This window comes from Aythya marila (genome assembly GCF_965140915.1).
Source record: "Aythya marila genome assembly, chromosome: 8".
Classification (NCBI taxonomy): domain Eukaryota; kingdom Metazoa; phylum Chordata; class Aves; order Anseriformes; family Anatidae; genus Aythya; species Aythya marila.
In genome coordinates this window covers 26,088,482-26,111,262 of record NC_139049.1, presented here as the reverse complement: position 1 = coordinate 26,111,262, position 22,781 = coordinate 26,088,482, and the positions used below count along the sequence as shown (strand labels likewise).

Here is a 22,781-nt window from a genome sequence, read left to right as displayed (position 1 = left end):
TTTGCTCCAAGTGGCCTTAGGGTCAAGAGCCATGATGAAAGCATGCTGCGTGTTTACTGCGCTTTAGCTTGGTTAGTTTGATTGTCACTGCCTGCTACCAAGGCCATTGCTTATATTAATTCGTTCTTTGTGTGTTTCTGAAGATTCAATGGTTTAATTTCTTTAGATGCTTCTAGAATCAGCTGTAAGCCCAAAGCTTTGTTCCTAGTTTGCTTTACTTGTCAGCTCTCTGGCCTTTAAGCAGGAGGTAAAGTGGATTCCAGAGCCACAAATAAGAAATGGGAGTAAGCATGATGTCCATTTAGAAACACAATAACTCAAATATTTCCACTGATAGCTGTTGATGGAAAAGCCTGCTGATTTCCCTTACACAAGGACAGATATTTAATTAGAAATACTCTCCGACATTTATGGGGAGGAAAGAGGATACTATGATTTGTGTACATTACAGCCGTGCTGTAGGAACCTAAATAATTTACCGCTGGAGCACTGATTCATCTTCAGAAAGAGGCTTATGCAGTTCTTTTCATTCAATTACCTTGAAAAGAGTTCACATCATAGTAGTCATGTCACTGTTTCCATCAGCCTATTCACGTAGGTATTTGGGTTAGTAGGTCACTGAAACAGATCGAGAGGTGATAGCTGTAGGATCCTTTTTCAAATGCCATGACAAATAACAGGAGATATAATAAGGAAATTATCAATTATCTCTACTCCTAGGAATGTGTTTTTATTGAAAGAAAATGAGAGTTATTTGGCAAATAGAAATTAAAACATGTGGCTAGTATTCCTTGGTACACAAGGATCACTTAAAGTAAACACATCTATTGAGTCAATGTTTTTGTGTGAAAGGGGGTGTGGAAAAAGGATGAAGATGTGAGCGAGGTGCTACAAGTCGTAAGGGGTCCTGAGAATCTCCTGTCTTAAGAGTATCGCATTGGTGCAGAAAGTCTGAAAAAACAATGTCTCCCCCTCTCTTTGCTCAGTTCTCATGGTTCAGCTACCATTGCACGCCTGGTTTTCATGCCTTGTCCTCCTAGGAACAGGAGTTAATAGTTTATTAAAGGACCTCCATGGCATTTTTGGATAGAATTTTCTATTTTTCTAGTAAGTGGCTATGTTTGTGTGTTTGTGTGGCAGCCATTAGGTGAGTCCTTTCTTTTAACTGCTGTAGGAACCAGAAGCAGCCTGGGTAAACACCTAACATTTTATTTGTCCCTCGTCATTAGGATGAAAGGAAACAACATGCTTACTGGCTGGATTGATAGCTACTAATTAAGCCCATTTTTTAGAGTTGACTAGATAATACGCAGTTGTTAAAAACAACTCAGAGAGGAAAGCAAGGCCCTAATGTATGGATTAGATGTTAGTTGGCCTATCAAAGCAGTCCTGTACTGGTCCTCTGGGTCTGACTGGTTGAGCAGCTCTTTGTTCTGTGGGAGGAGGCACGCTTTCAAAAGATATTTCAATAAAACTGAAGTTCTTAAGACGTTTTGAAACCAGAACAGAGTACAGCAGCCTCTCTGAGGTATTTTGTATAGGTTTCACATTTTACCTGTTGCAGGAACCAATTTGTAATGACAAGAACTCTGAAACTGAGTCATCTCTGTTTTTTCTTTAAAGGTCAGGTTGTTTGTGTGAGCAAATATCAAAGGTGCCGTATCGGCTCTGATCGAAGACCCAGCTTGCCGAGTGTCTTATCTGCAGCAGTGGCTGGTGGCTGATCCGTAGGAAAGAGCTGTAAGAAACAGGATTTGAATGGATTTACTCCATCCTCGTTTCTGAAAGTCAGCAATTTAAGAGCTTGATGATGGAATTTATTGTAAGACTTCTGGAAATAAACTGTGTCGGTTTGAGTTAGGGTTGAGTTCTTCAACTGACTGAGCTCTTTGGGGACCTCTGAGCAGTTCTATGATACATGAGTTTGCTTTATAGAAGCTGTGTTCACTTTTCCTTGGTATGTCATTATATATATTCATGTATATACAAATTCTGTTCTACGTACTCTACTGTTCCTCGTGCTACAGAAGGCAAAGTTGTCTGAACAGTAGAAATCTTCACCCTTTCTGGTTTTCCCCCCTAATAAAATTCACCAAAAATCTGTTGTCCACACTTTAGGATTGGAGGGTTGATTTAGCATTTAAAGCTGGCTGACTTAAAAGAACAGTCTGCTATAAATAAATTCGTATTCGTAAGTTACATTAAAATTTTGGAGACTATTTTCTGGTCTTGGCCATTTGTACTGTGTGTCTCTACTGATGCTTCAGAGTGAGAGTTCTCTGTAAAGAGAAGCTTTGCTGCAGGATGGTCCCCAGGTTTCTCTTTAGTGAATATAAGCAGACAGAACTCATTTAGCTTTTCCAGTATGTCCTTACCTTCCATGCATACTTCAGTGTCTTCATCCTTTGATCCCAGTGACCTGCTGGCAGTCTTTCCTGCCCTAATGCTTTTAAAAGCTTAGGTAATTTTGTCTTTAGATAAATGTCTTTTTTTTTTTTTTTTTTTTTTTTGTGATCTTTGTTGGCTTGCGTTGTAGTATGACATGTGCTTTGCTAGGATTTGAATGTTCTTCTATTTTCCGATTTTGGATGCCATTGCCAGGTTTGACAAATAGGCCCATTCCTTGTAGTCCTGTACCAAAAAAAAAAAAAAGTGAAAAGTTGAGTAAAGCATCTATTTTATATATAAATATATAGGAGTTAGTGTTCTTTCCTTGTTCTTTCTTTATCTAGAAAATGGGTAACCCAGTAACCCAGGGTGTTTGTCTGCCCCCTGATTACCTGTTTTATTTTCTAATGTGCTAACGGACAATACACAATGGACAGTAAGAGCAAAATTTTTGTGAGTCCGGAAATCTTGGGCTTCTTACCTTCACTGAGATGCTTTTGCAGATTAAGCAAGCACAGAAGACTTGTGATAATCCAAGCTAAAGCATTTTGTAGTTGGATAGTAGTTGAAGAGAATGGAGGCTGTCTTTAGTCCTCAGAAAAGACAGCCGGTTTTAGTAGTCCAGAGCACTAATGAACGGGTGCTGACTTTTGTTTTGGTTTGGTTTTTAATTCAGTTTGAGCCCTGCTCTTTGTGTGTAGCGCAGGGAACATGTGGCTTAAATGCTGAAGTGTTAGCGTGGGGCTCGGGGGGCTGGGGTTCATGTCTTGGCTCAGCTCGTGGTCTTCCCAGGGATGTGCCTTCGTGGTATTCTGGAAGCAGAATTTGTTCCAGAGTCTCCAGAGCCTTCAGAGCCTGCTGGAGACCATTTGAAAGTGGTTAGCGTGGTGCCAAGTTCTGCTCAGAAGTGGTTGGAGCTTCACACTACCAGCTCAGACTTTGTACCCCGCTGGCTTTGTTCGGAAGGCCTGCAGTCATCGCAGAGCCTGGGCAAAGTTCACTCTTGCCTGCTTGGTAACCAATAGTGGAAAAGTCTAGTGTGACCTTCATAAATACCTTTCTTTTTTTTGTGTTCCCCCCCATGCTTTCTGTAGAAAGGGGCTAGTGATCCCGTGCTGTAGGGTTTTGTTTGCTGTGGTGCTCAAACAATCCAAGGAGGAACCTTGTGAATAGGTGGGGGTGCGAGTAGAAATGCATTGGGCAAAACTTCAGCCCGGTGTGTGTGCCTAAACCCTTTCTAGGTTTCTAATGCTGGTAAGTGTTTTAGTTTGCTTTTGCTAAACGAGCAGCTGGCGACTCTGCTTGTTTTTACCAGATGGTCTCCAGAGGTATGTAAAAACAGAGAGGCGTGCTCATCGCTTCATTTCGATACTTGTAGTAGGCACCTTTCAGTTTTTGTCTCAGTTGATGTGCCTGGATGTTTTACAAATGTTTGTCTAAGCCAAAAAGAAGTAAAAGTTGCTTTAATAACCACAGGTGACTCATAGTAGGAGCAGCCTGACTTCGGCAGGGTTGGTGCGAGGTCAGAGCGCTGGGGCATGCCGCAGAGGGGCTCGGGGGCTTTGGAGTGGCAGCCTGGGGAGAGGGGCTGGTGGGGCCGTGGGGTGAGAGGTGCCCAGGTACCAAAACCTCTCCGTGGTGTGCGGCTGAATCTCTTTACAGGCCAGAAGGGCGTTAATGTGGAGCCTGGATCTGTGTTACGGCACTACAGCCTTCGCTTGGCTGAGCGTCTTGGTTTAGGCTCACCTGTTCAGGGAGCCGCGCTGTGTGCTGATGCAGGTGCTTTGATGTAGTTACCGCTGTGACAGCGCCTGTGTGGATTTTCAAGAGAAGTTTCTTGCTTTCTGGTTTTGCCATAGGTGAATTACCGTCCTGAAGCTTTATGGGTTTGGGCAGACGTCTAGCAGACACTGTGTTGGAGAGGGAAGTATGCAAGGAGGTGATGAAGATGGGCATTGCCTATGTTTCGGGTGCTACCAGGGGCTGCTCCGAGGTTTCCTTAGCTGCTGGAGATGCCAAAGGGTGAAGGCTTGCCTTCTCAGGTGATACCACCCATTGAATCTTGTGCCTTAAGGTAGTTTTTTCTCTGACATTGTAGTTTTGTATGAATGTTAAAAAGATGGACTGAGCTTCAGCTGCACCGAAGTGCTGATGACAGAAAGCTCTTTTCCCATTTCATCCAGCACAGGAGAGTCCGTATCAGCTGTTTCGGTATCTGAGGACTGGGCATTGGCAAGCTTAGCCTTGCTCTGAGACAGACGGGTGTGATGTTAGTGAGAGGAGAAAGTCTGTAGCTGACAACTGGTGTGAGTGCCCTGCGGGTCAGTTGTCTGAGCTTGGTGCTGTGCGGGGTACTTGGAGCTGTGGTTCCAGTGTAATCCTTTTTGTTACGTGGGCAGAGCCTGGTACCTGTGTCTGCATCTGCCCTGGGTTACCGCTGAGGATGTAGTTGGCAGAGTGTGTGTGGAGATCAGCTGGGCTCAAAGGGAGTTGCTTTTTCTAGCTAACTTGTAGCGGAGAGGACGATGCTCCATGTAATTCACTGCCATCGGTCAGTCTGATTTGAATGGCTCTGAACCCGTGGTGTGAAATGTTCGAGGCTACAGCCCAGGCTGGGTTGGTTCCTTTGTGAGGGAAAAAAAAACATGGTTACTGTTGGTAGCCAAAGGAAATACAGAATCTGCTCAGCCAAAATGTCGAGGGAGGCAGGGCTCTGAGTCACTGCTATCTCGCTGCGGGCCGTTTGGCTCAACCTGGCTGTCTGGATCCTTCTGACTGCCGCATTGTGCCTTGGCGAGGAGGGCAAGGGGCCACAGGTGAGCCGAGAGGAGTGAATTCTGCCTGGCTGCCAGATACCATTTGCTCCCGGCTTCTGTGCAACAGATGCCACCCGCTGCCTGTCAGGGCAACAGTAGCCCGGCTCTGTCTTGGAGGCGGCAGCAGCTGCCCGCTGCTCGCCCGGCGGCTGCAGTAACAGCCCGGCTCTCTGTGTGGGGAGCAGCAGTTGTCTCCTCCGCTTCACCATGCAACAACTGCCTGGATCTCTGCAGCAGGTGCAGGAGGAGCATTTTCAGCAGCAGCTGCCGCCAGATGGGGAAGTCAGCTGCAATCCTGCGATGTGGAGGTAGGCTAAAGCCTTCGCTGGTGAGGTGGGGGGGTCACGGAGGGGCTCAAAACCCAGATCCAGCTGTTACGCCTGCTGAGGTTAGGCTGCCCTGCAAGGACTTTGGAAGAGCAAGCCTTCCATCACACGTTACAGCCTTCTGTAAGCACCTCCTAGGTTTGTCTTGGGTGCCTGGAAGTCTGGCTGCCCTGCAAATTTTCTCCTGTTGAATTATGTCCTTAATGGCTACTTTACTTTTTAATGGTGATTAAGGTTGCTTTAAATTTACAAATTGGACCCCTAATGGATAGCTGTGAAACTTTGCCCTCAGGATAAGCGCTCTGTCAGTAACGGAGGTGGTGGTTAAGCTGTGAAGCTACCTGAGAAACATTTTGAGAAGAGCTGTGAAACTTTACTGTATGCAAATCTAAATCTGGCTGGTAGAAACCCAGACCTGGTATGGAAAAGCAGGACGCTAAGAAAGTCAATTTAACATTTGCTAGCATTATCTTCATAGTCTGTGCTTGTGCATTCAGTGCAAACCAGGAGTTTAGTCATCATCATACTCATTTTCTTCTGAAGAATCCCAGAAGAGACTCTCAGTCTCTAGAGAAGTGCTGTAGCTGCTGTGAAGGGTAATAATGCTATCCTAGGTTGAGAGGGAATTCAGAGAGGAGGAGAAAGCATTGTTCAAACTTTTCCACCCCCTTTGTCCTTCAGATAAATTCCTTGTTTTCTTTTTGGTGTGTAAAGCTTTGCAAAATGGTAAACGTTGGAGGTTTTACCTTTACTCTGGTAGTTTAAGCTTTAAACTTTACTTGGATGATGTTCTGGCTGATGCTTGAATTAAGATTTAGTACTTCACTAGTAGGAATTTTCTTCTGAAATATTTAATGTTTTCTATTAAATAGGTCTCTTCAGAAAATAAGTCTGAATTCAAAATCAGTTGAACTGAATCAAAGCAGAATTCTCAGCATCACTCCGTGTAATAACAAATGTGGTTTTGCTTCTTTGGAGCTCATACGTTCCTATGTTTTGAAGGTTTTCTTATTTCTGTTCATTTTCTCCCCACTTTGGGTAGAATTAAAGGCATAAGAAAGCAAAACCCACACTTTATGTGTTGTAAAGAGTAAGCCCTGGGATTCTTAGTCTGGCTTCCTAAAGAAGTAAGGCAAATAGGAATATGGTATCCAGGTGTCCCTACAAATAACTTTTGAACCCAGGTACCCCTCCTAATGAAATTCTTCTAAATTTCATGAAAATAGAGCCGGACAACCTGTAAAGAAGTCCATAAAAACAAGACTTTATAAGTATGTCAGCCACGGGAAAAGCCTAAATCAGCCCTTGCAATTAGGGATGAGACACAAAACCAGAAGGAGCAAGACTTCTAGTTTTGTTGCTCACAGAACCTGATGGTTTCCTGTGTTACCTTCCTGAAGAAAAGAAAAGCAAGGGTAGGGCAGGTTGTGCTGGGACTAATCTCCGCCTCCAGAAGTCCTTGGTGACATGGCTGTCGGTGAGGACTTGCTTTGTGTGCTGCTTCCTTAGGGAAAACAAACAAGGTGCAAACCAGGTGACTTTCTTGAATTTATAATGCAGGAAGGAAACACTTTTTAAGTGTCTTATGGATGTTTAGACCAGTGATGGAACTTGACTTGAGGCAGAAATTTGTACGTGAGGGTTTGTAGTGTCTGATTCAATTCTTCTTCGTGTCGAGATGTTGTTCTGAAGTCACAGTCTGCTCTGAATGTGACACTAACGCATGTTAAGGAAGATCTTAAAACCTTGGTTTTGTGGTTACGTTGAGTAGTGTTCATTCATCCATTGTCATTCAGAAATGTTTGTATTCTTTTCTATTGACAACCAGTAAAATTAGTTAATCTGGAAAGTGAAATCTTGACAATTAATTTTGAGCAGTACTAAAACTAAAGGTGATTGTAGAAATGGTACAAGGGCGTTCCACAAAACTGCTCTCCTTGCTTATTAAGAATTGTATACAGGTGTTAAAAAAAGATAACAGAAGGAGACATGCTGGTTGGAACAGCATAATGCTCTGAAAAGTCATGTAGGGTTTACAGGGCTGATAAATTGCAAATAGTGGCTTTTGGTTGCTAAGTTGGCCAGATTTTAAGTATATTTCTCTTTGCTATTGGAACCTCAGACTGTCACTTCAGCAAAAGTTCAACTGGCTTTTTTTTTTTTTTTTAATTTCTTTCTTTTTGTCATACATTTATTGTTGCAAACTGAGAGAAAAGTCAAGCCCGAGCATGGAAAATGTGTGACCTGATGGCTTTGTATGTTTTGGGAGGGAGGAGGTAAAAAAAAAAAAAAAAAAAAAAAAAAAAGGGGGTTTCTTCTGTGTTCCTACCCCCCTGCCATTTTCCTCTTTTAGCACATAAAGGAAAACAGGACATCATTGCATTTGGGAAGAGTGATCTGTTTGCTGCTGCTAACTCTGTAGTGGTGCTATTAAAACATTGGTTGTTTTTTTATGTAGCTGATATAAAACTTACTTATATAATTTTATTCAACTGTGTGGTGGAGCAGAGGGAACGCTGTTATGCTTCAGATGGTGTAAAAGTCTGAACTCATCGTTGTGCTTGAATACTGAGGATAGCTTTGATTACGATGAAAGATAAATTCCAGAAAGAAGTGTAACTGTGTCCGTTTTTTTTCCATCTGATGAAATACATCTGATACCATTCAGTGTGAATGGTAGCGACTGCGTGGCAGAATGAATAGCAGCGCTCTGTCAGCTGAAGTTGAATAGTTGGAAAGGTATTGATATCAAAAAAAGAGGGTGCTGGACCAAGGTTTTCACTGAGCAAGGTGCTCTCTTGTATTTGGAATTAAGCTCAATTTACAGTACCATTTTGATGGATGTTACCACTACTTTAAAAATCCTGTTGCATTACATTTGTTGAACTATTATTCCAGCCAGTGTATAGGGCTAGAACGATATGCGAGCTTTTTCCTTTTATCTGAAAGGAAAACACTTTAAATGTTCCATTAGACAGTCTTTGTTTTAAATAGTTTCACAAGGGTGCTCTGTTGCACTTGGATGGGTCAGAAAGTCACACTTGCCACCTTCTTCTCCACTTACAGGGCTGTGTAACACCCGCAGTGTGTAGAGGTATCAAGTGATGGTGGAAGCTGTAGAGTTGGGTTTGGTTTTAGACAACAACAACTCAAACTTCAAATAAGTATTTCTGTGGTTCGTTTAAGGTAATAGAAGTGTTTCAGAGCTTTGAACCTGGAAATCTCAAAGCACCTTTATGAGACAGCACTGTTGTCCTGTTACAAACAACTACTTGTTTCTGTGTGTAGCTTGCTCAAGGTTACAGAAGAATTCCTGGTGGAAGAGGGAACTATATCCAAGCCTCTGGATGCTTGAAACTTGAAATCTAATTTTTGCATTATCCTCTCCTAACAGAAATCAAAGACCTATACATTTCCTGTCATTCTGCTGAAATTAATTAATTCATAAGTATTAATAATTTGATCAATGCTTTTAATTCAGTTTACTGTTTCTTTTTCTTTCCAGGCATGTACTGGTATAGAAAATATTGATGAAGCTATAACTTTGCTTGAACAAAATAACTGGGACTTAGTGGTAAGTATTTTTAAGAAAATGACTTTAGATCAACAGCAATGTGCCATTTTGCTGAGACAGCTATTATCTTTATTTCAAGTTTGAATGTTTCTTATGGCTGGGGCAAGCAAGTTATCTGCAGACTCTGGTCTGCTAAAGTCTCATTGTCAGGTAACAAAATACCAAGTTGCACATACCCTGGTGTACTTTGATTGTGTTCATGCCTACTTTGTTTATTTTTCTTTAAATCCACATTTCACATCACGTTTAGTTTCCTGTTTGTTTAGTTCTATGCTTAATTTTTGTAGGTAGTGTAAGTAGGGCAGCATTTTTGGAAGACATCTTGCACATGCACACAAGAATTTTGAGGAGTGCCTGTGGAAAAAATAAGAACGTCTCCAGTTCTTAATGTTTTTAGTTAAAAATGAGATATTTGCTCCTCTGTTGCTAATTGACATGCAGAATTCAGTCAGAGATTAAGTCTGTACCTGATTCAGATTTGGTATTATCCAGATGCAAACAGAAAAACCAGCAAGCTCACCCTAAAAAGACTGTTGCCTTGTTTGTAACAGGGTTCATTGTGCAGACAAATACAAGGAAAACAATAAAACAGGTTTATGTATTTTAAGGTGAACTTTCTGCCCATGGAGAGAGTTATCAGCATGAATAAAGAAACTCCATGTTTTAATGGTTACAAACTGAGTATCGCAGAGATGGTGAAGTTTTAAGCAGTGCTTGCTAGGAGGAATGCCGTGTTTCTTTTGAAGCACTATGATTAAAATGACATGTAATATTGTAACCTATTGTAATCAAACTCTCTGTACTCCAATCTTAATGTTTAATGTTGAAGCTTAATGTTTCAAGTCAGTGTTGGGTGAAGTGTACCATGTCTTTATTTGCCATATGTCAGTATATGAGCAGGAATGAGACAACAGTGTGCAAAAGGGTCTACATATGATCGTCTTTAAACAGGAAAACCCAAGTGTGTGTTGGCAGACTGGTACTGTTAAAAAAAACATCTTTTGCCACAGTAGTTTGTTGTGTTGTAATGGGGGCTGTTTTGAAAATTAGTGTTTATGTGAAGGCAAAGAATGACTTATGCATTCTCTCTAGGTCTTAAGGTTCTCAATATGATGCATTAAATCAGCTGAATATGATTGTGAGGGTTTTGTAAGGTGTATGCTTAACAGACAGTAAATGCTCACAGGTGATGTTGAAAAAGAGAATAATGATGAAAAATGTCAAAAACAACTAAGTGGATTTGTTTATTTATTTATGCTCATTCTGGAGTCTCAAAAGAAAAAATAAAGGGAGTGGAGTACTTACAGCTATGAGAATCCCTTTCTATATTTCATTTTGTTAGTGATGATTAAATGATGTAGAAGTAGAACACAGTGGGAAAGAAGTAATGACCCAAAAATGCAAGCTTAAAAAAGGCATATGGAAAGTCAGACAGGAAAGAAAATTAGGGATCTAAGAGGTAGTTCAGGAAATTGTCTTTGAAAAGGAAAAGGTAAGTTGTGGAAGAAAAATAAATGAATTAAGGTGAATAAAAGTGACGAAGATGTCCTAAGTCTGTCATTAGAAGGGCACTGGCTCTTTTTTCTTTTTTTTTTTTTATGAAGAGCAACCTTCTTATAAAAAGGAGTGGAAACTAAGTTATGCAGAAGAGTGAGGAAAGAGGAGAGAAGGTAAAAGGAATATGATGGCAGAAAATAAGAAGAAAAAGTTTCTAGCTTGAGAGAAAATTAAACATCGCATTGTTAAGCAAGGGGTTTTAGCTTTTCAAAAATCAAAGCAGCACATGAAAAAAGGTTCAATACTTAAGGGAAACATAGGGATTTTGTGTTTTAAAATTGAAATTGTAGAATAAAATTGTAATTTTGCCTGGTATGTGAGCTTTCTTTTTTTTTGAGAGGCTTATTGCATAGGTCTTTAGTGTGTGCATGTAGTGGAGTTGTGTGTGTGCATGTCCCTGGTGATTCAGTAGGCAAGTCCAGAATCAGCCACAAGAAATGAGGGAGGAGGGAAGGCTTTGTTTTTGATTAAACAAAAAGGTCTTGGATGTTTTTAGCTCAAATGAAATTTTTAAAAATGTGTATGCAACAAGCGTCATGCTCCAAGTATTTTGTTTTCAGGTAGTTTTTTGAGATTTTTTTTTTGTTTGCACTGATGCAGTATTCCTACTGCTTGCTTTCTTTTCTTTTTTTTCCCTGGTCTTGTTAGTAGATTTTAGTATCAAGTGTTAAAATGTCATGTATATCTTTCCTGTTACTTGAGTGAATGTTGCTGTGTTTTTCATTTTTTGGACGTTTGATTTTCTTTACAAGTAAGACCTAATATTGCCAAAGGAACTCCTTTCTTGGTTTAGTTCTAATAGCCACTTTTTTTTTTTTTTTTTTTTTTTTTTTTTAAGAAGAATGCATCTGAATTCTTTTTTCTTTGTAGTTTAGGATGGAAATAGCAGCTTTCTGTTTCTGAACTTTAAAAAATCCCTTTTCAATCCTCATACCCTTAGAAGAAGAGACACGAAGACTTCTATACGGGATACTTATAGACAATATAAACAACTTATCTTCCACCTGGAACCAAACAACTTGGATTTAAACTTGAGTTGTGTATATTTTTGCAGTGTTCAAATCATGTTTGTAGCTGTTTGAAGGGATACAGAAAGCTGTCATTCATGAATGTTGTGTTGGCTTTGTTCAAGTGCTGAAAATCAAGTTTATCATGTGAGCGCTGCAGAGGAATTCACGTGCAGTAACAACACATGATTTGTCTGGTGGGATCATGAAGTCGTAGCAATCTCACCAATAATAAGTTTCCTACTGTTGCATACGACTTGGCCTTTGTGGCGATCTGCTGCATGAAGCAGCTTAATTTTTTGGTGTGTATTGGAACACAGTAGCCTAGTTTCTGTCTTTTTTAAGGCCAAGAAGTAAAAAGTTCTCTGTGTCACTGAAAACCTGTAAGATTAAGTGATGTCTTTAATCTTCATCTCTATGAAACTGTTTTCCAGTAAATCGATCCAGCAACTCTTAAACCTGCTGGGATTGCTAATACGTTATTTCCTGAGTGTTGTTTCTTTGACATCTATCAATTTACAATAATTTTTAACATCTGAGGAAGCAAAAGTTAGGAATTTGCGTGCTGTAAGATTTGATGTTTTTATGGCTTGTTCATTCAAACTGTGGCCTTCTGTTTTGGCGTTTGAAGGTAAGATACATTTATATTGTCATTCTTAAACTTTGTGTATAGACAATAAAATAAAAGTATGAAAAACCCCAAGTATGTGTCTTTTGAAGTGTTTCCGATGATGGTCTGTGTTTGAAGGAAATGACCTATTCATGCAATAACTTGTAATCTGCTTCTTGGCTCTATGTGATACAGCCTTCACGCACATGAGGTTGTTACCTGTGTGATGATAGTTCTCTGTTCTCCTGATATCAAATACCAGCGTCTGCGCATAAACCTAATCTCCTGTACCTTTCATCGATTTAATGACAAACACAAATCCTTCGCGTGTAGCAAGACTTCATATTCTCCACTAGTAGTCAGAACAGGATTTCTGAATGAAAAACTGGATTCAACATACTTAATTTTCTACTCTTTCCAGTATGACCATTCCTGTTGTTACTCATTCAGAGGTGACTAATTTAAAGTTGTTTTTATTTCAGTCTTTTCCAGTAGATGTGGTGATGTTAGGCACTGCTTAGCATATCACTTTAAGAGGATAATCATTTTCATCAAAATAAAGGTGGGGTTATCCCATGGTCACTTGCCTGTAAACATTGTGTGCAATTAAAAAAAAAAAAAATCATAAAAATATCTGTTTTTTTTTTTTAATGTAGACTCTTTAAATGCCCTTTGTGCCTTCCTGCTATACTTAGTTTTGTTATTCCATGCTCAAAGCACAGTGTGATTGCAGTGAAGCCAGCAGCTGAGTGCACCTGCAAATGACTTGCAGTTTCTCTCATACACAGCTTCCAAGAATCAGCTGACAAAAAGCATTTCTATACCTTGGAAGGAGAAAACTCTACATTTTGAACATCTGTTTTTATAAAGCTTTCACACTCGACTATAGGTTATTTTCTTTTTGATGGGTAAAGTGTATGGATGATTAGCTTGTGTTTTTTAGTTCACCTTTTAAAACCTCTTAAATCATTGTTATTTGTTTTTAATATAAGTATCCATTTTGTTTACATGTATATGCTCGTATTTCTTTCCAAAAGACAACATCACATAGAAATGAATAAACTTATTTACTTATTTAAAAAAAAAAAAAAAGGAAAAAAAAACGAACTGAGAAAAGTGAGTGAGGGCTTTACAGTTTTTCTTTTTAAATTCTGTTTGAAGTGCCATTTTAGATGAAATTCCTAGGCAGAAAATGGTCCGTTGCCTCTTGACAGTTACCAACCATCCATTATTTGTATCTTTTACTTTCTAACCACTACCCTAGTTCTTTTCCTAACACTGTGCAGTAAATAAATCACAGTACCAGCTGGTAGGAACTAAAACACTAATGATTACTTTTATCCTTTTTTCCCCAACTGATTAGCCCTGGAGAAGCTTTGATGAGTTACCTCTTTGTATGTTTTTTTTTTTTTTTTTTTTTTAATCGATCTGAATTAGCCTGCCCCCAGAAGGCAGATGATTAATTTACTTGGCACGAGGCCATTTCTCTTGTTGAAACATGGGACAATATTGTCATGTGCTTAGCAGCTCCCGTTTCATTCTAAGCTATATTTCAGTGCCTGCAGAACCAGGACTACACGTGGTGTTTGGTGGTGGTTCACCACATTTGCCCCTTCTGCCTGCCGTTGTTGACCTGCTGTTTTCTGTACTTCAGACTTGCATACTGAATATGGCACACATTTGACAGCACTTCATATGGGGTTGGTGAAGTTTATGGTGTGCTCTCATTAGGACTGGATCCGAAGGGTTTTGCCTGTTAGGAGCACAGACGTGTCTGTGCATTAAGAGCATCCTCCTGGGGGTCAAATGAACAGTTGTGTCCACCTATGGGAACTAGAGGTTTGTATTCTCCCCCTGCCTTTATTTTTCTTTTTTCCTTCCCTTCTGCATGAGTGTCCTGTCAAGTGACTGCGCCGAGTAGCCTGGATAGCCTTGAAAACCCTGCTGCCAGCAGAGCTGAGGAAGAAGGAAGCCCAGAGCTGTAATGCCAAGTCATGGTGGCGGATGGGCTCCTCGCTGGTGTAGGTGTGCTGCGGGCACGGTGCCTGTTGTCCAGGAAATACAGGAGTTGCAAGTTCCTTGTGTGTCCAACTGCAGCATTAACCTCTTGTAGCAGGAAACAATTGAATTACGTGTGAACTTTTTGTTTTACAAAGGCCCACAGAGGTCTCTTTTGGAAGTCATTAATGTGGTTTCTGTTAAATCAGGATCCCTGCTCACAAAAAATCCTTTGATTTCTCATTCTCTATATTGACAGCCGTTTTGCAGCTCCCAAAATGACGTTTCTGTATCTTTGAGCTAGCTCAGATGCATGCTGTGCATCTTATATGCAAGTTTGGGGCAGCTGGGTGGTAGCAAAGAAGACTAGCTCTTCTTAAACTATGAATATTAAATCCATTATTATTTTTTTTTACTTTTACTTTTGAATGCCTTCATCTCGAATAAAACAAATGTTTCATTTTCATATATCTTTTATATTTATATCTTGTATATCTTCTAACACTGAAGACCCTATGGAACGTGCAGATCTATAGGTAGTTGTAAGCATGGTATGGTTTTCCATATAGTGGTATGCAGTCATCTATTAAGGAAAAAAAAATAGGCACACACACAAAAAAACTACTACTACTACTTACAGAGGAAATTAAGATTCTTTGCTTGCAGAATGCAGAATAAGAGTCCTCCTTTGTCACCTCAGTCACATTCTTCGAGGAAGGAGGGTTACCTCTGATAGCAACAAGGTCCTACCACATCCCAACTGCTTTCACCTGCGACTTTTAACAGTGGCACCAGTTGGTGGCTTGGGTGCTGTGGAGAAGAGTTCAGTATATCACTACTGGGACACTATGACTCTGTGAGCAGGGAGTGCAATTGATCCTGTTGTGTCTCTGTATCAGCCTTGGTCCTGTGCGTGCAAGCGCTCTGCTAGACATCACAGAGTGGTCTACAAAACAAACAGAGTTTAAACTAAAATGGAGCCAAGAGCAATAAAAATGTCGTGTACACGTTGTGACACGTGCAAGCAAGGAAACAAGCATAGTAAAGGGAGAATACAAGTAGCAAATACGTAGCTTGTGTGTTCTACACTTCTGATTGTTTTGAATAAAACCATTATTTTTATACATAAATTGGTCCTTGGATGGCTTTTTTTTTTTCCCCAGAAAACTTAGGTGGTCTTTGGGTTTGTTTTCTTGTTTGGATGACCCTTTGCTCTTTAAAAAGAGGTTGAGAAACACTGCTTGAATCATGTTAACATTGCCGTATCTTGAGATTTTGTTTTTTTTCCCCCCAGGAAACCCATTAAAGTTGTAATCAAAGCTGTAGCTGCTGATATTGTGTAAATACTGAAGAACCTCAAGTTTCACAGTGTTCTGTATGTAAAGAAAGGCTGGGAAGGGAGCAATTCCTGGCTTGCCCGTAGATAAAGATTTGAAAACAGAAATGAGTTGTTTTCCTCATCACCAGTCTGTACTGAATTCCTGTAGATCTTGCCTGGGACTATTCAGGCCAAAAAAAAAAAAAAAAAGACCCAAACTCACAAAATGCTCCTTACCTCAACAATTAATAGTTGTGTCATGTGCTAGATCGAGAGGGACATTTGTTTTTTTCAGGTTAGTTCTTTTTCTTTTGGGTTCTAAGGCAGGTGAATGTTAGAAATACCAACTATTTCTTCTACTTCTGAGCAAATGATCACATCTGCTTAAAGAGGATGAAACGTTGTCTGGGGAAGATTGGGGAGTTGGTGAAAACAGTTTCTGAAAATGTTTTTTATTTACTTAGTAGGGGACTGTTTAGGTAGTTAGGGCTCACTTAGGTATTTACAGCTCATTTTGGTCTATCATGACTGAGGCTGAGGGGTGTAAAGTTTACAACTTGATGGAAACCATGAAGTGGAATTACGTATTCAATTTTTTCTTTGTCCTCCAATTCGAGGGCATTTTTTGGAGTGATGGAAAAAAAATAATGGATATCTCTCAAAGAGGTGGGGTTGTTGTGTGTTGTCTTTTCTTATTAAGGCTGTTAAGAGAGTCATGGCTCTAAATCCCTGTGTTAGTCAGTGCTGTCTCATGTATGGTGTGCAGTTCTGTTGGTTCAACAGAAGGGACTAATTCTCACCCTGCTGTTTGCAGGAGGGTGTGTAATGGGTTAAGAACTGTTAGTGCAGGGTAAAACCGATGTAGCACAGACCCAAAAAACTTCTAAATTAACACCCTTTCATGCCTGCTAAACTATGATCATTTTTCAGTATTTGTGAAGAGATCTATATCTTCCATCCCTTCACAGCTCTAGCAAATGCGATGGTTAAGCTACAAACAGTTTTGTAGACACAAAAGGGTTTATGTTAATCTCAAATTATTTGCCTTTTTTATTACTATTTATTTAGTATTTCTAATAGAAAAAAGCTACTTTATTCACTGGAACATAACTAAGGGATTGAGATTGTGTTTTCAGGTTGTGTTTTGTAGCCATGCTGCTGCAAAGGTATATAAGAAATTTTAATGTCTGGCCAGAAAGATAGCTGAGCAGATTTTTAGGCGTTTCAAGTCTTTGCTGTCAACATTGTAAAGCAATGTAATCAACGTGTCATCTTCCTAAATAATAGGTGAAATTTAGTTACTGAAGAAGTGAGCTCCTGTAAGTTTTTCTTGCTTACTGATCTAACAAGCAATGGGACTAAAAACCTTTGATTTCACTTCATGAAAGACTATTGTAACAAAGATTTATTTATTTATTTTTGTGCTCTGAGATTAATGAAGAAGCAGGAGCTGAGCTCACAGTGGTGCCCGGCAGTGTTACTGTAGCTACAAGCATGCGTTACCTGCCTGCCTTGCATTTCACTAATACTTATTTTCAAAGGCTTTTGCCTCTGTATTGGAAATTTCTCTGCAGATTGCTTGGCATTAATTTGTCCTTAAACATTTGAATTCAAGAGCAAATTTCTGGAATATATGAATAGTTAAGTGGCTGCTAATTGGTGTTTTAAGATATCTAAAAGTAGTTCTCCATATATTACTCTGTAACTAGTTGAACTGAAAACTGCATAAGTCGTATAAACGCGTGTTTGACAAGCAATTAGTCTGTCATGGAATCATGCTGGGAATGAACGAGTAGGAGAAAAATGAAGTAATTTATTTAATTTGAGAATCAATGTCTGCAGACGCTGCGACTATTTTGCATGTGAACCTTAATTGTGAAAGATTGTGCCATGTAAGTGAGGAGTCCTCTAGATCCACCAGACGTTCAACTTTACTGTTGAATATCTTAACACTTTTGTCCTAGTTTTATTTATTTATTTATTTGGTTGTTTCTATTTAAGCAAACTGTTTTTAGCTGGTCCTGGAAGATGTGAGTTGCTGCAGTGCCAGTAGCACAGCACAGATGTCATGAAACAGGAATATTGTAGGCAAATTATACATCACATAATTTTGAGTCTGTATTTTCTGGTTTCCAAACAAAGCTAAATCTTATGTAAATATTTTTTATTATTGAATAGTGATCAGGCAGTCGGTTGTCTATGGTTAGGGTAATTTGGAAACTCTCATATAAAGTGTTTCAAGTTGTTACACCTTTCCAGTAAGAGCAATCTTATTCTATACACAGTACTTTTAGGATTATTTTTAAGTAGTCTTGTCATGAGATTTCACCCATATTATATCTTTTTAATAATTACTGGGAGCTAGTATGTCATAACAATGAGCAATTTTAAAGCTGAACAAAAAGTATGTTGTCTTGAGGTAGCCATCCCCAACCTTTGCGTTTTGGCATTGTCATCCAAATTTACATAAAATAATTTGGAGAGGGATAAAAATGTTCAGAATATTTTTCCAGGCATAGACTTTGTTTAATCTCTCTCTCTTGCTGTCAGGTTTAGTATTTTAAAGAGTACCAAAATACTCTCTGATATCCAGCATAAGCTTTTGTTTCTGTTAAGTTAGAAGTTGTAGTAGTGTAAGAAGTTGTAATGTTAATCCCTAGAGCCAAGGTACGTGTATGTGTCAGAAGGCAGCAGATGTATCAGTCTGCTCCTCTCCCTGTACGCATGAATGGTTTTTGAGTGGTCGGTTTGTGGTAGGTTCTTTTCCTTTTTTACTGTTGAAAGTAGCGTTTTGGCTTGGATAGATCCTGATCAGTAAGATTCCTTAATATGTTCATGCTATTTATTTTCATTGCACTATAAAAATGCACCAAGTTGGGAATTTATTCTTGAGCTTGTGCTTTGTTTGTGGAATTATGCAGTGACAATATAAAATTAAAGGGCTGTGCAAAGTGTGAGGGTTTTTTTTCCCAGGATTATAGAAGTATATCTAACTGTTGAAAGGCTTCCTAGTGCATGTCGGCATGTTGTAGGAACTACAGGAAAAAGTTTGTCGAAGCCACCAAAGAAGTAGGGAGAAATGGGAAACCACATCTAGAGTGCTAATTGTAAACTATTTCAATGCGTGCTCTCTTGCTGATGAAGTGAATCATCTGTATGAATATATTCATGTGGCATTTTTTGATGAAATGTTAATTTTTTGCTTTATTAGCAATTCTATTGTTTCGCAGCTTTTCATGAAGTATATTTGTTGTACAGAAAGCAAGCTGAAATAAAGCAGAATGCATAGAAGACATTTCATTGTAGTTCAATTACAGCTTTTGGTTAAATTTTAACCACGATGGGGACAAATGTTGGCATTCTGTAAAAACTGTGGGTGTAACTTCACGTCTAGCACTTGGAAATACTTTGAGACTTGCAAAGCTGGGGAGATGCCAGCAAGTATAAGACAAACTACAGGAAAAAGCTGACTCTCTTCTTTGCCTTGCAAAGCCTGCCAAAGATAACAAAGGTAAAGGTTGCCTCTGTTAATTTACTATGGGGACATAATTAGTAATTTTTAAAAATTTAAATATTATTGCATTCATTTAAAAATCCAAACTGAATAATACTTTTTACGACTTAGACCGAAACCAGTTTTAGTTGCTAAAATAGCAGCTTCAAAATATCTGTTTGTGTAGGAAGGTGATAGTGTGTCTTGTCTGTAACAGTATCTGGTCTGAAGTAAGTTTTATTCCTGCAGAATGCTTTACAGAGCTTTGCACTTAGAATAACAGATCGCAGACTGGTGTATAACAGGAAAGATTTGGTATTTGCCTGAATATGTATAGAAACCATGTTCCTCTGTTTGGGAGTCTCGTAATACAGTCTTGGTGCAGAAAGGAGTGGTTGTATTACAGCTGATTGCAGTAAAGCTTTATTTTATTAATCCAGATTGTCTGTGTTATTTGCCTAATACTTAAAGCATGTTTTTATCAATGTCATTTATGAAGACTTTGCTGTTTGTTCCCAAATTTTCCTTTTTTATTGTTATAGTCTGATCATAGGAAAAGTCCACATATATTCTTACTTACTGTAGAGTTTCCTGAAGTCATGGTATTGGCAGGTCAGAACAAATGTTTCTATAGACCTACATCTGCCATTACCTGTTTAAAAGCCTAGTAATGCTAATATCACTTCTGTTAAAAATGCCATCCAAAACTAGTTTTTGACAAATAGAGAGCTAGTATAAGAACATTACTTATTGAAATGTGCAGAACTCTGTGAGTAGCTTTCATTGTAAGCAATACTTCTGTGTTCAGAAGGAACCAATCTTGATGCTGCTGCCATTTTGCTTTACTTTGTGTACTCCTTTGTCACACAGTTTTAAAGTTTGGCTGAAATTTAAAATTCACTTTTTTTTTTTTTTTATTGTCCTTTCATGCATATTTTGTCTCACTGGTGCTCTTCTTTATCACTTATTTATTTGTTATTCCTCTCTGGATAACATATTTTTTTTTTTAAAGCATAACATTTAAAGCATATCTGTTTGGAGTTTTATTGTCTATTTATTTTGTTTGAATACAAAATAAAATAATGGTTTTAAAATCTTTGGGATTAAGCAACTATAATTTATTACATGAAAGCAACAAAGTTAGAATAAGAACGTTGCATTTCACAGGGAATATCACATTTAATCCAGACTAGGAGAAGAATTAATTGCAATGACCTTACAGTTACAAACTGTAACTATAGTATAAATAACCCTTTCTGTACTTTGGGAATATCATAAAATACAAAATATAAGAAATATTTTTCCAGTGTATTTTAGATTGCTTAGTGAAGGGCTTTTAGTATATTTTATTTAACTTTTAATTTCTTAAAAAATATATATATTTTTTATAGATTCAGAAAATCTTGACTGATCCTCAAGCAGGATGAGTCGATTGCATGCAGGAATACTCATTGTTTTTTACAAAATACAACTGTTACCAATTCTTTATTCTTCAGAACCCAAAACACTGCATTTGTTGTCTCTCCCTCTATAGTGAGGTTTTGTATGTATGTTTTGGTGTTATATTCATCAGTGTTATCAGACTGAGAAATAAATAAATATAGGATTAAATGATGAAAGGGTCAGTTAGGTATTAAGATAAGTTTTTGTTTGTTTTGTAGTGTGAAACAGCGAACCAACCGTTTCTGTTATATTTCTAAATATAGTCCAACAAGCTACCAGTACAACATCCTCTGAGATAGTGATAGATAGAGCAGCCTTTGCTTCAGCTAACGTAGGAAACAGCATGGGAAAAACTTTCTGAATTTGTGGTTTGAGAGCAACTGTTTAGATACTAAGGAAGTCTTAAATACATAATAGGAAGAAAAGGCAAAATGAGCAGGAAAGCCACAAAATGCAGAACTTTGTTCCTTTAGCATACCATGCATTTTTAAAACTGAAGTAAAATGTAAATTGTAACATTTGGACAAGAATATTGCTTATTGAAAGACATAATAAATGAATCCTTTTATCAAAGAGAGCTTTAAGTGAGTTTCATAGCACGAATTGAAGATATGGATCATGAGGCTATTGCATTATTTAATGTGGAATAGAACAGAAAACGAGAATTTTTTTTGTGCCGGTCTGACAGAATACCAGGGTATTGGAAGAAAATGCCCCCTGAGCAAGTTCCTCAGTTTTATTTTCCTGTGCCTTTCTCTGAAGCAGTAGATGCTGTTTGGTTGGCCACCCCTGGATTTTGGATGAAATCATCTGCGCAGCAGTTCCTATTGCCCTGTGTCTGTGTCTCACTCATGTGGTTTGTTTAATGTAAACCTCCTCAATTCTTAGCTAAACCAATGTAAAGCTCTGTGTGGCCTTCATTAAGTAGACTGAAGTGGTCTTGTTGAATTTAATCAAACCTAAATAAAGCTTTTAAAATTCTGTGTGGGATGATTCATGCATAAACTTGTACTGGTTGCATTAAGCTGATGTGGTTGTTTATCTCAATGGAACTCATGCAGCTTTTACATGTGCATGGCATTTACAGCTCTCTAACCCCTTTTTCTGAAAGTGTTGCTCTTCTAGCGTGAGCTTCTGCTTGAACTTGCTTTCTTTTGCTTAGAGATATGCTTTCTAGTACCCTGGTTTGGTAAGTCATGCTTCCCAAGATCCGTTTCACTCATCCAAGATACCCAGGTTGCTTCCTGAAGAGACTCCGTAATTTCTGCATATCAGACTCTATCCTGCTCACTGCTGGTTTTCATTGAAGTAGGGGTTTGAATGTGGAAAATTGTTAAAGGATTTGTGTTTCTACAGTAGGGTTTGAATCCATTAGCCAAAACTTGTGTGATATGGAGATTGGGAAGGAGAGGGGCCAGCACGTGTCTGTAAAAGCAGCTCTTCTCCCACCTCACCCTTTGGAAAGGCCTTTGACTCTGCTCTTGTCTGGGCCTGGTGTTAGCTCTTCACATAATTCATCTAAGTATCCTTTCTAAATGCTGGAAATGAAACCTTTCATCTGTACTTGGAGACGAAGGAATTCCCAGCCTTGTTTGTGTATGCAGCCAGTATACGTAGACCTCTGCTTTTAAATTAATCCACTCTGTTTTTGAACCTAGTGATAACCACCGAGTACTTCAAGCTTAGGAGACAAGTTTTTGTCCTGTCTTTAATACCACAGTTCATTCATAATTATTCCTAGGAACCTTCTTGCCATCCAGCATGAGAGGCACCATAAGATATGCTTAATTGTTTTTAACAGGTTAGTGCTAGAGTTTTTAACAGGTTAGTGGAGAGAGGTGAACATTGCTGTTTCATCAGCTTATTAAGAAATGGTGGTTCTTGTTTTTCTCCAACAATGTTTTGTACTGGTTTGAAAAAAAAAAAAAAAAAGTCACATTTAGGCAGAGTGGACGAATATTTCAGTTGATAGTCTTTGAGGAAAGGCTTTATGCTTTGCGGCATTCTTCAGGCACTTAAATATTTCTAGTGCGCAGAGTAATTTTCCACTTAAGCTGAGCTTAACTCTTTAAATGAAGACAGCATTAGAACAGACAGAAAAAACCACTGAAGCTGTGGTACCCTGTAGTGGATACGAGTGGCTGTACGGAGTGAGGACGGGGTAGGCACGCGGTGCTGCTTCCCGTGTAGCGCTCCGAAGCTGAAGACGTTTTCCGAGCCAGACATGGCATCTTTATTTAATAACCCATAG

The 22,781-nt window shown here is 38.9% G+C and overlaps 1 protein-coding gene across 1 annotated transcript in view; it reads left to right on the top strand.

Moving 5' to 3' along the window:
* The window catches only part of FAF1 (Fas associated factor 1), a 158,213-nt gene that overhangs the window by 4,714 nt on the left and 130,718 nt on the right, over window positions 1-22,781 (top strand). Inside the window, exon 2 of the mRNA XM_082765690.1 lies at window positions 9,036-9,104. Within this exon, the coding sequence (XP_082621816.1) occupies window positions 9,036-9,104 (69 nt within the window). The remainder of the gene's footprint in view (window positions 1-9,035; window positions 9,105-22,781) is intronic.